The sequence below is a fragment of the Conger conger genome, chromosome 7 (genome assembly GCF_963514075.1).
Source record: "Conger conger chromosome 7, fConCon1.1, whole genome shotgun sequence".
Lineage (NCBI taxonomy): Eukaryota > Metazoa > Chordata > Actinopteri > Anguilliformes > Congridae > Conger > Conger conger.
Window position 1 is genome coordinate 46,051,539 of NC_083766.1, and position 14,999 is coordinate 46,066,537.

At 43.2% G+C, this 14,999-nt stretch overlaps 1 protein-coding gene across 1 annotated transcript in view; it reads left to right on the plus strand.

The window, feature by feature from the left end:
* Positions 1 to 14,999, plus strand: part of LOC133133646 (GRB2-associated-binding protein 2-like) — a 76,648-nt gene that overhangs the window by 57,826 nt on the left and 3,823 nt on the right. The window contains exons 3-10 of the mRNA XM_061249766.1: positions 1,282 to 1,525; positions 6,034 to 6,316; positions 7,432 to 7,738; positions 9,091 to 9,188; positions 9,689 to 9,974; positions 10,404 to 10,494; positions 13,089 to 13,191; positions 13,627 to 13,749. Coding sequence (XP_061105750.1) covers positions 1,282 to 1,525; positions 6,034 to 6,316; positions 7,432 to 7,738; positions 9,091 to 9,188; positions 9,689 to 9,974; positions 10,404 to 10,494; positions 13,089 to 13,191; positions 13,627 to 13,749 — 1,535 coding nt within the window. The remainder of the gene's footprint in view (positions 1 to 1,281; positions 1,526 to 6,033; positions 6,317 to 7,431; positions 7,739 to 9,090; positions 9,189 to 9,688; positions 9,975 to 10,403; positions 10,495 to 13,088; positions 13,192 to 13,626; positions 13,750 to 14,999) is intronic.

Here is a 14,999-nt window from a genome sequence, read left to right on the forward strand (position 1 = left end):
GCAAATCGACTGAAACTAAACGCTATTGGGACAGTATTGACACTACAAACTATTTTGTCCATCGTGTGAGGTTGTGCTTTCTTCTCACCTGCTTTAACTCAATTCAATTCAATAAAATTTTATTTGTATAACACTTTTTACAAAGGGCCTTTGTCGCAAAGCAGCTTTACAGAATTAGAAACCAGGCCCCAAGAGTACGCCTAGGGCAACAGCGGCAAGGAAAAACTCCCTGGAAACAGGAAGAAACCTTGTGCAGAACCTGACTCAGTAGGGGAACCCATCTGCCGCTGGTTGACACCGGTTTGTAGAAACAATGGTTTTAAACAGAAAACCAGATAAAATAAAAGTACATAAATGTCCAATAACTTGAAACACAGATGAGGTTGAGGGATGGCAGGAACACCAATGGGTGGCACTGTCAGGCAAGGGGACAGCCTTGGTGCTACAGCTGAATCAGCAGTGGCAGGAGGGAGTTGTACGGCTGGTCTTGGGCTGGAGCTCCGGGCCAGGAGGGGGTGCGCAGGAAAGTTGGGCTAGCGCTCCGGGCAGGTGCCCAGAGCGGGGAGAAGAGGAAAGTAACATTGTTAGGGGGTCCAGATAGTAATTGGTCAATCACAGCAGGAGGGAGAGGTACCTGCTTGTGATAAGGAGAACCCCGGCAGAATAAGGCTATGGCAGCGTAGCTAAGAGAAACAGAGGCTGTGGCCAACACAGCCATGACCATGAGGGCAGGCTTGAGACAGTCACCACCAGACCATGACTGGTTATACTTAACACAGCATTACCAACAATGATCCACTGACAGCACCGACCGCCTAGTCCACCAGAGACCCTATGGCTTATGCCAGCCACCCACTCCTGCCCCTCAACTATAGGACAGACTAAAGAGATACGTTTTTAGCCTTGCTTTAAATAAGGTGATAGTGTCTGCACCCCGAACATGAGCAGGCAATTTGTTCCACAGGAAATGAGCATGATAGGAAAAGGCTCTGCCACCTATGGAACTTTTAGTTATTCTAGGAATAACAAGGAGGCCTGCACCCTGAGAACGGTGTATTTGTGAGGGAGAATAAGGATGAAGTAAATTGTTTAAATACAGAGGGGCAAGCCTATGTAAGGCTTTAAAAGTCAGAAGTAATCTATTTGGAATTTAACAGGCAGCCAGTGAAGTGAAGCTAACACTGGGCTGATGTGCTCAAATCTCCTTGTTCTCGTGAGAATACGAGCTGCTGCATTTTGAATTAGCTGGAGCCCTAACCCATCTTCTCATCCATTTTTCAGATGGAGGGAGGTCAGTGGCATCAGCCACTCATGGGCCCCATCCAATGGCATCAGAACTGAGCGGATCCATGGCCCCTCTGATTGGAGACAGGAGGTCCTCCGCTCCAGCCCACTCCAGCCAGCCCCTCCTTTTCACCTTTGACACGCCACCTCCACGCCATGCCCATGGCAACCTGTCCAACAGTGCTCCACAGGACTACCTCTTTCTGCACCAGTGCCTGAGCAGGAAGGCTGAGAGTCCACGGTAAGTTCTCCAAGACACTAGAGTGCTGATGTTGTTGATGTTTGCTTGCTGGGGTTTTGAGCCCTCAGCATTGCCTTGTGCCTGTGAGGCACATCCAGCCTTGCAAGAGTGGCCTGGGTACTTTCCTTCCCTCAATGACACCTGGAAGGCAGCTGCTGCCTCCAAGACTGATAACAGCAGGTCGGCCAGCGGGTTCTGTTCGACCAACCACAGATGATGTGTACATACTTTTTCACTGGCACTTTTATTATATCTATCTGTATCTATGTTACTAAGCTAGCTCATCGCTATTAGCTTTCTAGCTCTAAAAGCCGCTTGCTTCCAGGCTTCACCGAGGGAAGGAAAGTACCTTCAGCTCCTAGAGAATGCTTCAGTCACTTTAGTGCGGTGGTTAGTGCAGCAGTCTCTCCTGTTGGAGACCTGGGCTCGAGGCTCATCAGATGCTTTCCTTTTCTTTTTTTTCACTTTTGAAAGAAATGTACAATAACACACCAAGCTGCTTGGAATAAATACATTGCGATATATGGCAGAAATATTAAATCAAATACGATTTAATTCAGTCCAGGAGAAGTCTTAATTTTTATTAAATTAATTTACATTTTTTGTTGATTAATTTTAATTTCAGGAGGCACGGTTGGTGCAGTGGGTAGCACTGCTGCCTCACAGCAAGGAGGTCTTGGGTTTGAATCCCGGTTGGCCGGGGCCTCTCTGTGTGGAGTTTGCATACTCTCCCCGTGTTTGCGTGGGTTTCCTCCGGGTACTCCGGTTTCCTCTCACAGTCCAAAGACATGCAGGTTAGGCTGATTGGAGAGTCTAAAATTGCCCGTAGGTATGAGTGTGTGAGTGAGTGGTGTGTGTGCCCTGCGATGGACTGGTGACCTGTCCAGAGTGTATTCCTGCCTTTCACCCAATGTATGCTGGGATAGGCTCCAGCTCCCCTTTGACCCTGTTCAGGATAAGCAGGCTAAGATAATGAATGAAGGATGAATTAATTTTAATTTCAGCAATATCCATAGAAATTTACCCAAATGTAATATATTTACTCCGCTTGCTAGTGTTTTGAGCGCTCATATTGAATAATGACCCCACCTCCTTGCGGTCATTGGATCATATTCTTGGAGGGTGGGACATGCCTAACAGGCAGCAGCTGCCAGGGAGTCGATGTCGAGGCCTCCCAACACCAATGAGCATCCAGTTGTCAATCAGAGTCACTGCAGTAATCTCATAAATGAGCAGTTCCCAAACCATTGACCCCATTGCTGAGTTGCAAGAAAGATTGAGGTGGGTCTTGACATAAGCAAGCTATACCCATTCCATTAACATTCACTACATTGTACTTGTAACGCTGGTTCTAGTATAAATTAAGTTGCTTTAATATATTTTTTGTTTAAATGTTTATGTTTAAAGGCCCCATATTGTACACCTTTCCTGTTTTTTTATTTTAGGTCCTGATATCCGTAATAAGTTGTGGTTGTTGTCTGTGCCGAGCACTTGGATTTGTTCTGGCTACAATGTGGGCTGTTAAGCATATCATTGTGATCTCATAACTTCACGGAAGTTGTTTAAGTGCACATTTTCTTCATACCGAGTGTGTGGATTTATTTTGTGACTGTGCATTTTGATACTTTCAAAGTGTTTTTATAACACCTTTATTATCCACAGAGCAAAATGTAATTTTCCACAATATGGAAAAAATATTATATATTTCATGTTTTTGGGTAGCACTGGACTATATGACCAGCCTCATTGGGGCAATGTGCACTGCAAAACCCTGGGTCTCTGATCTTTGTTTCCTCTCATGTTTTAATAACTTAATAGGATCCATTCATTAGATAATAAGATAATACCTTACTTCATGCTAGATGGAAAAGGCCATCACTAAAATGCTTTGGGCTATGAATCTGGGGTCCAGAAGAGAACAGAAACACACTAGTATAACAAAAAGCATACAATATGTCTCTTAAAATTGGTGGAAATTGGCATGGGATTGTTCTGGTGTCTGATGGGTATTTTAAATTGCCATACATTACAGGCATTTGGCAGACGCTCTTATCCTGAGTGACGTACAACAAGGCACACACCCATAACCAGGGACAAGTGCCCACACACATAAAGTTACATCATTATATAACTCCGGTCTGCTGCACACCACTACCCTCAGTGCCTGAAAACCCCTTTTTGCGTAGACTAGGTTTGAGACAGATTGCAGGGGACTTCCATATGTTTAGCTGGATCTCAGGCCCATTCTCGTTTATAAAGAGGGCTGTACAGGAATCACCTGTGAATGTGATGGCGGAGCTGGCCCAGAAGGCCCGTGCAGAGGGAGTGGAGGCCTGTAATATATCACTCACACACAGCCTGAACGATGGGACTGAACAAAGCACCTGCTCTCCCTAGCAGGGGCCTTTGAGACACAGGCAGGATTTTACAAATGAATCCGCTGCCTGGTTCATGAACGAAACAAACAAAATACTACGTCTTCCTAGATGGATAGTCCTGCCATCCTATCACTACTAGCCATTTAACCGGTAATTAGGAACAATAATGTCTGTCCTTAATTACTCGGCAGCACGTTTCTCACTGGGCCTCTCACTTGGTATCTTCTGCACACTGTAACTTGGTTACATGGAAGGATTTTTACAAGTGTTTTTGACATAAACGTATTCAAGTGGACAATTCTTGGGGAAATTCTATACATGCAATTTATTTGTTATTTAGAACAGCCAGCCCTACGAGCTGTAAATCAATCATCTTTGTGAAGAATTTAATTGCTTTTTTTTCCCCAAGAGCTAGTGCAGTGCAATGAAATAAGACAGGTTCCCTTGGTACCAGCTGGCTTATGGAAGCTGTGGAAAAGTTTGGTGGGAGATTCCTGCAGATCCGAGTACATTTTCTCCCACACGGAGTCTGCAATGGTCTGACAGCTAGCCTTTTTTTGTTTTTGTTATGATGGCTGGAATGTGTATGATTGTTAGTGAGGTTGCTATGGCAACCATTGTTATCTTAAACAAATACAACTGGTTTCCACGTAAGTGTTTGTTACCATCCCACGTAACACTTTTGTTAACCGTGATACTTACCCCCCCATCCACCCCCCCATCGAAGTCCACCCCAGACACGCACACACATAGCTCTGAGAACAGTAATGTTCATCATAATCTTTCCATTTTACTTGGGAACAGCAATTGAGTACTGAGAACTTGCAGCTCTGTTAATGGCAAATCTCATTCCTGCAGCCTTGCTGGAATGCTTATTTTTCATGCAAATGTCACGTCACATGGGCACACGGGTGCCACAGCAGGTACAGCATGTCTCATTAACACTGGCTGCACGCTGGCTGGGGAATTTGCTGTTAGCTGGAAAGGAATCTGAAAGAGTTCTCACATTGCATTGCCTGTATTGCTGTTGTGTTGGACTGGACAGATCTGAACAACAATGCCTGCACATACTCCCCCCTAGTGGCTACTTGTTGCCATTACACTGCAGCATGTACAGTTCCAATAGCTTATCAAATTGCAAAAAGGGGATCAGATAAATAATGTTGTACTTTTATTTTATTTTATCCTTGTTAGTATGCAAGGACTATCTACAAAATGGGAGGGCTGAATTGCTTTTCTGGTCATCTGTGACAAAATTATCCCCAATTTTTACCATGTTATGTCCCGTTTGATTGGGTTGGTCTTTGAAAATCCATGTTTGGAAAAAACCTTAAATTTGTCTTTTTTCTTTGCTGATGAAAAATGATAAGCTCCTCTATGATAAAGGTCTCATAATAAACACATCTGCATCAAAACTCCACATGTCTAAACCAAAATGTGCTGATAAATGGAACAAAGGAATTTTGTTCCTCCAAAATACAATTTTATGCAAATGCTACCCACAGCTCCACTATTTTGAGTGGAATATTGATAATTTTATTTGTGAGGTATTTTGTATTTACACTATGTGACCAGTATTTATTAGATTTTTTTACTTATTGGTCTTCTGCTGAGGTAGCCCATCCACTTCAAGGTTCAAGGTGTTGTGTGTTCAGAGATGCTATTTTACATACCACTATTGTATGAGGGGCTCCAGAATTATTGGCACCCTTAATAAATATTATTAATAATTACACCCTTAAGAAAAAAGGCTGCATATAATAAATGATAATATTATATATACACTTGTTGTGCATTTTATTAGCAACACCTGTACACCTACTGATTAATGTGATTATCTAATCAGCCAATTGTGTGGCAGAAGCTTCAGTTAATGTTCACATCAGCCATCAGAATGGGGAGAAAATGTGATCTCAGTGATTTCGACCATGACATGATTCTTGGTGTCAGACAGGCTGGTTTGAGTTTGGGTAGAATAAATAAATGTAATGTGTATGTGATGTGTTTCGTGTGTGTGTGTATGTGTGTGTGTGTGTGCGTGTGGGTGTGTGTGTGTGTGTGTGCGTGTGTATGTATGTGTGTGCGTGTGTATGTGTGTGTGTGTGTGTGTGTGTATGTGTTCCCCTGTAGGAGCAGCAGCTTGTCGCACATGACACGGAGTAACCTGCTGTTCGGCAGCGATTCGCCGATGCAAAGGGTCCCCCAGGGTTTTGCGCACTGCCTGAACGGCATGGGGGCCCAACTCCACGGGTTCTACAGCCTCCCCAAACCGGGCAAACATCCGCTCTCGTCACGCACCGAGTGGACCCGAGATGCCTGTTACGACCACCCCCGGGCCCTGGGGCTGGATAGGGCCTCCCGTACCGGCCATCCTGAGCAAGGGCCGGAGCCAGAGGAAATGTACATCTTCAAGGTAAAAAATTAGTTTTATAGAGCAGTGGTCCTCACTCCTTCTTCTGGAGAGCCACAGGGTGTGCTCGTTTTTCTTTTTTCCTTAATATCAGCAAACAATTCAGACCCAAGAAACCAGGTGAGGTCAGTTGACTGTGTAATGAACTTTTTTAATTGAGCAATTAAGTGCCAACAAAAGTAACAACAAAAGCCAGCATACCCTGCGGCTCTCCAGGACCAGGAGTGAGGACTACTGTTATAGAGGCATAAAAGGTTGGTTCAGATGAAAAATAAGACGAGTTTAGAACTTTTTAAGGAGAAATTTTGTTTGGTACAGAGATTTAGAAAATCTGCTGATGGCCACAGTGGTCTCCAAAGGTTCAACCTGTCATAAAAAAGATGGATCCTCTCAGCAGCTAATAATAACTCATTGTTATGGGAATAGTCAATTGAACATACATTTTTATATGGAGTGTGCAGTGTACTCTAAACATTTCTTCATGTGAATACTCACATTCTCATCTCCTCTGCTGTCTGGGTTTATGGTCTACACTTGCAGTGCATTGAACAATGATTAAGTTATGTTGAATAATTTCTTTATTTGACAACCCAAATGTTCCCAGTATGAGATATCTTTGTGAAGGACAGTGTTAACTTTTTCTATTTTTGTGATCTGGACACTTCATAGTTTTCTAATGGACATAGTTCCATCGAAGGTCATAGTTTGAATCATCAAAATCTAGTGGCTAAACATTACATTACATTATTGGCATTTGGCAGACACTCTTATCCAGAGTGGCATACAGTGGATTAGACTAAGCAGGAGACAATCCTCTCCCGGAGCAATGCAGGGTAAAGGGCCTTGCTCAAGGGCCCAACGGATGTGCGGATCTTATTGCGGCTACACTGGGATTCGAACCCCTGGCCTTGCCTGTCCCAGTCATTTACCTTAACCACTACGCTACAGGCCGCCCCTATCAAATCGAACAATTTGATTTGATTGAGGTTTGTAAATCCTTAAAATGGATTAACAAAGTGAAATGCTAAATATTTGTTCTACAGAACAAGGGTATGAATTCTGTAAAGGTGAAGTCTGCACTGATATTAATGTACTAAATATGCTCTTGTGTTTTTAAGACCCCCAGCAATGCCTTAGCAACCTCTGACCGCCTACCTGATAACTACGACATCCCTCCTACACCTGGGTCCTTCTACCAGACCCCCCGCAGTTTCGACAAGAATCACAACGCCCTGGAGCCAGCGGCGGGGCCCGAGTCCCCAGGCTTACCCCCTCCCCGGCCCCCCAAACCCAGCCCTACCCCAGAGCAGGGCTGGGCTGAGCCGTACTCTCTGGGGGCGTGTAACAACGGCGAGAGTCCCCCCGTCGCCGCCATTCCTCGCCGAAACACCCTGCCTGCTGTGGAGAACATCCGGATACACCGCGGTACTGTTCTCGCCATCCTCCTTACACCAGACCTGGGCCAAATACGCAGTTGTTTTGGATTGAACAGCTACGTATTGGATTTTGGATACACTTTACTGATCTTGTTTGGTGTTTCGGAACCTATGAAATACTCTTAATTAAAGCAAACTACACCTTCTGGTCCTCTTAGTTAGCTCAGTATTTTAATCCAAAACACATACGTATTTGACCCAGGTGTGCGTTACACCGGTCTCCATTTCTGTCTTTACCTGTTTTATTTGTGTTACGCTAGAACCACTAGGGGAGCAAGCAGAGCCGTATCTGTTTTTGGGTTTCATTCTGATGTCTCAAAGTGAACCGGCACACTTTCCTGGGATTAGAACAGAAGCGGCATGGGTGGAAATGACCCAGTCAATAACCCACTTGGTCTGGGTTGTTTAGGTGCTGGAACCTATCCCTGCCATTGGGCTAGAGGCAGAAATACACACTGGACAGTCTGCCATTCCATCACAGGGCACACACAGTCACACACCATTCAAGCACACACACTAATTGAGCACTTTACTTGGTATTTATGAGACTTATTTTTTAGACTTCTACCAATATCCACTTAGAGTTATGATGTGTTGTGTGTTCAGAGATGCTCTTCTGCATAACACTGTTGTAATTACATTATTGGCCTTTGGCAGACACTCTTATCCAGAGCAACATACAGTTGATTAGACTAAGCAGGAGACAATCCTCCCCTGGAGCAATGCACGGTTAAGGGCCTTGCTCAAGGGCCCAACGGCTGTGCGGATCTTATTGTGGCTACACTGGGGATCAAACCACTGACTTTGCATGTCCCAGTTATGTACCTTAACCACTTAACCACTATTTGTTTTATGGCCGACCCTATTAGTGGGTTCCGTCATATACAGTGGGCTCCAGAATTACTGGCACTCTTAATAAGAATGCATATAATGCATATAATAAACAACATGGATAATAACCTATATTTTATGTTCAAACATACAGGAAAACTATATACTTATATTTCAATACTCTGAATTCAATTTACTCTCATGATTTTTTTTGTTATCAATCAAATTTTCTCTGAAAACCATGTGCCAAAAATGATTGGTGCTCCTAACAATTGTTATAGATAAAATCAAGCAAAGTGAAATTGGCAATACAGTTTATTTAGTTAATCTTCCAGGCAGTAAAACTGCTACAAAACCGGATCGCCAAAACTGGGCATGGCAGTTCAGCACCACTTGTGACGTATCACATTTCATTCATTATTCCTTGAACAGACTCATTGGTTATTTTATGTATAGTTCCAGACAGAACATTATCAGCTCATCCTGGTCTCTTTTTTTTTCTTCTGCTAGGATCATCGTTTGAGACGGCGGCCCGTCACCGGCAGGTGTTTCTCAACAACTTGAGGCAGTCGGTGGAGTCTGTTAATGATGGGTTCAGCTCCTACCTGGTGAGTGTAGCAGCACTCACATACACACATGTACACAAACACACAGATCAGACCTGTGTGTAATTGTTTTGGATTTAAATACATTTCTTTGGTTTACCAAGCATGTCTGGTGTATTGAAGCCTATGAAAGTGCAAACTCCGCATTCTGGTCCTCTTGGTTGGCAGCAAACAAGATTACAGAAAAGTATTTGAATTCAAAGCAATTCCATATTTGACACTTGTCTCCCTTTCAGTGTTTACCTGTTTTATTTATGTTACACTAGAACAAGTAGGGGAGCAAGCAGAACGATTCCTACTTCATTCTGAGTGAACCACAGGACCTATTCAATACAGAAAAGTATTTGAATCGAAAACAATTACATACTGACACAGACACATGAACACCTATATTCATTATGTGGCCCAGGGCTAGTGTACTGTACCCAGTGCTACTGAACTTTTGACGTGTTAACCCTGCAGCATATTGTGATTGTATTCCTACCCACTTACTTTTGGTACAGAGAAAGAGGCCTCCACTGACAAACTCAGACAGCGGCGACTCGGAGGATAACTATGTACCCATGAACCCCGGCTCCTCCTCTTCGCCCTTCGGCCCTGCCCTGGGAGAGAGTCCACAGAACAACTACATTCCCATGAGCCCCGGCCCCCACCACTTTGACTTTCCCGGGTTCTCCGCCACGCTTCCTGCCCGCAGAGGAAGCTCCGCCTCCCTCTGTCACCGGCCAGTCCGCCTCAGCGACATCACGCCCCCGCCGATCAACCGCAACCTCAAACCCGACAGGAAGTGTGAGTCCCCATCGCCATGGAGACAGAGGGAGGGAGAGAGAAAGGGAGAGACAGAAAGATGGAGGGGGAAAAAAGGAGGTAAGTAGAGAGGGAGAGAGGGAGGAGACAAAGGGGAGGCAGGTAGAGAAGGAGATAGTTAATGGCTTTGAAAGGGAAGTGGGTGAAAAGGAGGTATGGAGAGGAAGATGGAGGGAGAGGTGTGGGAAAGGAAAAGGAAAAACAAAGGAAAGAAAGGACACAAAAGAGGAAGATAGATGCAGGGGAGGGAGAAGGGGTGAGATGAAGGGGAGAGGGAAAGGGGGAGGAACATCCTGTGGCCCCGTTTTTTCACTGTTACATCTGCTGTTACATCTGTCCTCACTTGTTGACCAATGAGAATCCTCTCGTCTTGAGATGTATAACCTGAGGCCTGTTTTTTTGCATCTCCAGCTAAGCCTACACCCCTAGACCAACGAACCAATGGCATCATTGACGAGCTGCCGTTTAAAAGCCCTGTGACCATGTCTTGGACCAGACCCATGTGAGTTACCTACCAGGAGTTGCCTACACACCACAATGGGCGCATAATCAGAAAGCAATGGACTATAAAAACCAATATAGGATACTCTTTTTGCATCCTTGTGGTAGATATTTATACTTGATTAACTCTTTGAAAATCCAGTGTTATGAGTCGATAATGTGTAAAGAAAGCTCTTAGTGATGAGATAACACTGGGAAAGAGCATTGATTAAGCAGATGAATATTGTAATGTATTGCATGACAGTTGGATGACACAATACATCATGGGAGCAAATATTTTATTCACAATTCAGAAAGTATTCACACCCCTTACCGTTTTGCACACTTTGTGTTGTTTTTCAAATGTTTTTTTTGTCCATCAATCTACAATCAAGAACCCATAATGACAGTGAAATCAAATTGTTGTAAACGTATTCAAAATCTAAAACTGCAATCTCTCATTCATATAAGTATTCAAACCCTTAATTCAGTACTTTGTCGAAGCACCTTTGGAAGAGATTACAGCTTCAAGTCTTCTTGGCTTTGCATACCTGGATTTGGGGAGTTTATCGCATTCTTCCAGACAGATCCTATCCTATCCTATCAGATTGGATGGGAAACATCTGTGAACTGCCATCTTCAGCTTTCTCCATAGATTTTCTATGGGGCTCAAGTCTGGGCTTTGGCTGGTCCACTCAACGACAGTCAGAGACTTGTCCCGAAGCCACTCCAGCATGGTCTTAGCCATGTATGCTTTGGGTCATTGTCATGCTGAAAGCTGAACTGTCGCCCCAGGCTGAGGTTACGTGCACTCTGGAGCAGATTTTCTTCAAGGACCTCTCTGTATTTGGCTCCATTCATAATTTTGACTAGTCTCCCTGTCCCTGCCACTGAGGAGCACCACATAGCATGATGCTGCCACCACCATGCTTCACCATAGGGATGGTATTAGCCAGGTGATGAGCAGTGCCTGGTGTTTTCCAGACATAGTGCTTGGAGTTCTGCCGAATGAGTTCAGTTTTTGTCTCATCAGACCAGATAATCTTTTTCCTCATTCTCTCAGAGTCCTTTAAATTATGTTTGGCAAACTCCAAACTCAAGAGTGGCTTCCATCTAGCCACCATAAAGGCATGATTGATGAAGTGCTGCTGAGGTGGTCATCCTTCCGACAGGTTCTCTGATCTCTGCAGAGGACGTCTGAAGCATTGTTAAAGTGACCATTGGGTTCTTGGTCACATCCCTGACTAAGGCCCTTCTTTCCTGGTCACTCACTGGACAGCCAACTCTAGGAAGAGTCCTGGTGGTTCATTTCACAATTAGTGCCACTGTGCTCATGGGAACACTCAAAGCTTTATAAATGGTTTTATACCCTTGCCCTGATCTATGCCTCGCACAATTTCATCCCAGCGGTCTACAGAGACTTCCTTGGACGTCATGTCTTGGTCCTGACATGCAGTGTGAATTGTGGGACCTTATATACACATGAGTGTGCCTTTCTAAACTATGTCCAATCAATTCAATTTGCCACAGGTGGACTCCAATGAAGTTCTGGACACATGTCAAGGATAAGTAAAGCAAACAGGATGCACCTGACCACAATTTGGAGTGCCACTGCAAAGGGTCTGAATACTTATATAGATTAGAGATTTCAGTTTTTGATTTTTAATACATTTTTTCATCATAAATACATTTCTAAAAACATGTTTTCACTTAGGTCATTATGGGTTATTGAGTGTAGATTGATGGGCAACATGGCAATTTTACCCATTTAAAATTAAATCTACAACACAATAAAGTATGCAAAAAGTGAAGGTGTCTGATTACTTTGTAAAGCCACTGTGTATGACTTAATGTTCTCATTTATTCTCAACTTATCACTATAAATCACAGAAAGATACTCAAACTCAAACCAAAAAAGGAATGCAAGGAGACTGGAATAAAGGAAAAAAAATACTGTATATTTGAGTTTACTGACAAATTTGACTTATACAAAAATAAGTGTAAAGTCTCAAAAAGTGCATTTTAACCAAATCATCTCAAACGCAACAACTTCAACCCATTAAATGTAGTCTAGGGGTCTGCAACCATGGTCCTGGAGAGCCACAGGGTCTGCTCAGTTTTGTTTTTGTCTGAAGACCAGGAACCAGTTATATAAAAATGAACCAGATGAGAAGATCTGGTGTAGATGAGAAGTGTAGATGATGGACCTGAGTCAAATACATATATATACACAGAATAGTAATTGTTTTGGATTCAAATACTTTTCTGTACTTGCCTGGTGCATTTTGAAACCAAGAGGACCACCTGGGTCAAATACGTACATTTCTTAGATTCAAATACATTTCTGTACTCGATTGATCTTGCCTGGAGCTAACCAAGAGGACCAGAAGGTGGGTTTTGGACTTTTTGAGAGTATGTCATAGGTTCTAATACACCAGTCAAGCTCTATAAAGCGTTGTCTTTGGATGAACATTGCATGGTTATATCACAAAGCAGAGGTTACTGGATAGGTTCACAGAGTAAAACCTAGAACAGCTGTCTTCACTTCAGTCCGTGTTCATGTTTGGAAGGGTTCTGGTTTGGTTTATTTGGTCAATAATTTGGTTCTCCCCGCAGGGCTGTCATGAACTCCATGGGCTCACAGCATAGCCGTCCCTTATCCACCCAGAGCATCACCAGCACCGACTCCGCTGACAGCGAGGAGAACTATGTCGCCATGGTGAGTCCTGGCTCCGCCCTGTTGAAAGCCAAGTAGACTTCCAGCTGTAATTTTTGCCAAAGGTGCTTCTACAAAGTACTGAATTAAGGGTTTGAATTCTTAAATAAATGAGAGATATCATTTAGCAGATGCGCTTAAAAGAGAACAACTCACAAAGATTCTATTTTTATTTATTCGATTCAAACTGATACCGATGGTGAGTTCTGGTGGTGGAGATGGTGAGTCACAGCAACACTGTGTTGCTATGTGTAGGATTAAAAAGGTTAATCTGCCATTGGAAATCCTTTGACCTTGGTGTGTATTTGCCTTCTTAACCTCGGCGAATGAATCTTCTCTCTCACTCTCTCTGTCTATATATTTCTCAATCTCAATTTCTCATGCTGTCTATGCCTGCCTGTTGGTACTTATGTCTATCTTTCCATCTCGGACCCTCAGCAAAACCCATCATCTACCTCGCCAGCAGTGAGCAGCACCAGCAGTCCTGCCCCCAGGAAGTGCAGAAATGTGGATTACCTGGCCCTGGACTTCCAGCCTGGTTCACCAGGCCCACACAGAAAGGTAACCCCACAAACAGAACTACGTAACCCTGCAACCCTGCTTCACTGTCAGCTCTTTGTCTCTGGCTAATTACGGACCCTCTACTTCAACCAGACCTGTAAATATACTCACTTTATTAGGTATTTACTGTTGCTTTCCTGTCAGCTTGAACCAGTCTGGCCATTCTTCTCTGACCTCTCTCATTAACAAGGTGTTTTTGCCCATGGAACTGCTGGTCACTGGATGTTTTTTGTTTTTTCAGACCATTCTCTGTAAACTCATAGAGACTGTTGTGTGTGAAAGTCCCAGGAGACCAGCAGTTTCTGAGATACTCCCTGTCTGGCACAAACAATCATGACAACTATCACCAACCATGATCAAAATCACTTACACTGTAGATCACTGTAGATTCCCCATTATAATGCTTGGTCTGAAAAAACAACTGAACCTCTTTAGCAGCAGCAAGGTCAATGTTTCCTGCTTGGATAGTACTGAGCTCTGCTCTTTTCTATCCATAAAAATTAAAAATGGAATTGAAAATCTGTGGGAGACCAGAGGCAAGCAGACAGGCATGCAAAACATAAAAAAGTAAACTATTATTAAGAGTAGTTAAAATTCAATAATGTCTGAAATTGTGGGTAGTGTGTTGTGGGTAGGTGGGGCATGTATCACCAAGGCTTTTTAGTAAAAATGAATAATAATAATAAATAAATAAATAAAAAATAAATAAAATTAAAATTTAAAAAATGTATTAAAATACAGTAAATAGATTAATTAAAAATAATTAAAAAACAAGAGCGATAGTGTATAAAGTGTAGTGCATATGCTTGTGTACATAACTGCTATTGTGATTTTTTCTGGGAGGTTTAGGGTTGAGCAGGTGGGGCATGACAGATAGAGGGGTGCTGGGGGTCCATTCTGCTCTGTGGATGATGGGTTGTGAATCGCTCTGTTGAGGTAGTTTTTGCTGAGTATTTCTTGTTTAATGGTTCTGAGTCCAGAGATCTTATGGATGTAGTTAATTTACATGGGTAATCTGTAGGCCAGTTTTATTGCTGTGTTTGGATGGTTTGGAGTTGCTGAAGTTGATGATTTGAATCAGTGGTCCAGGAAGGAATGGCGTATTCAAATAGTGAGCGGATGTAGAAGGTGTATACTTTAATGGTGGTTTCCGGTGATGTTCAATTTGTTCTCCCTGTGAGTGCTTTTAATTGATTTAATCTTTTTGTGGCTTCTAAGTTAAAGTTGTTGATCCAGGTGCTGCAGTAAAA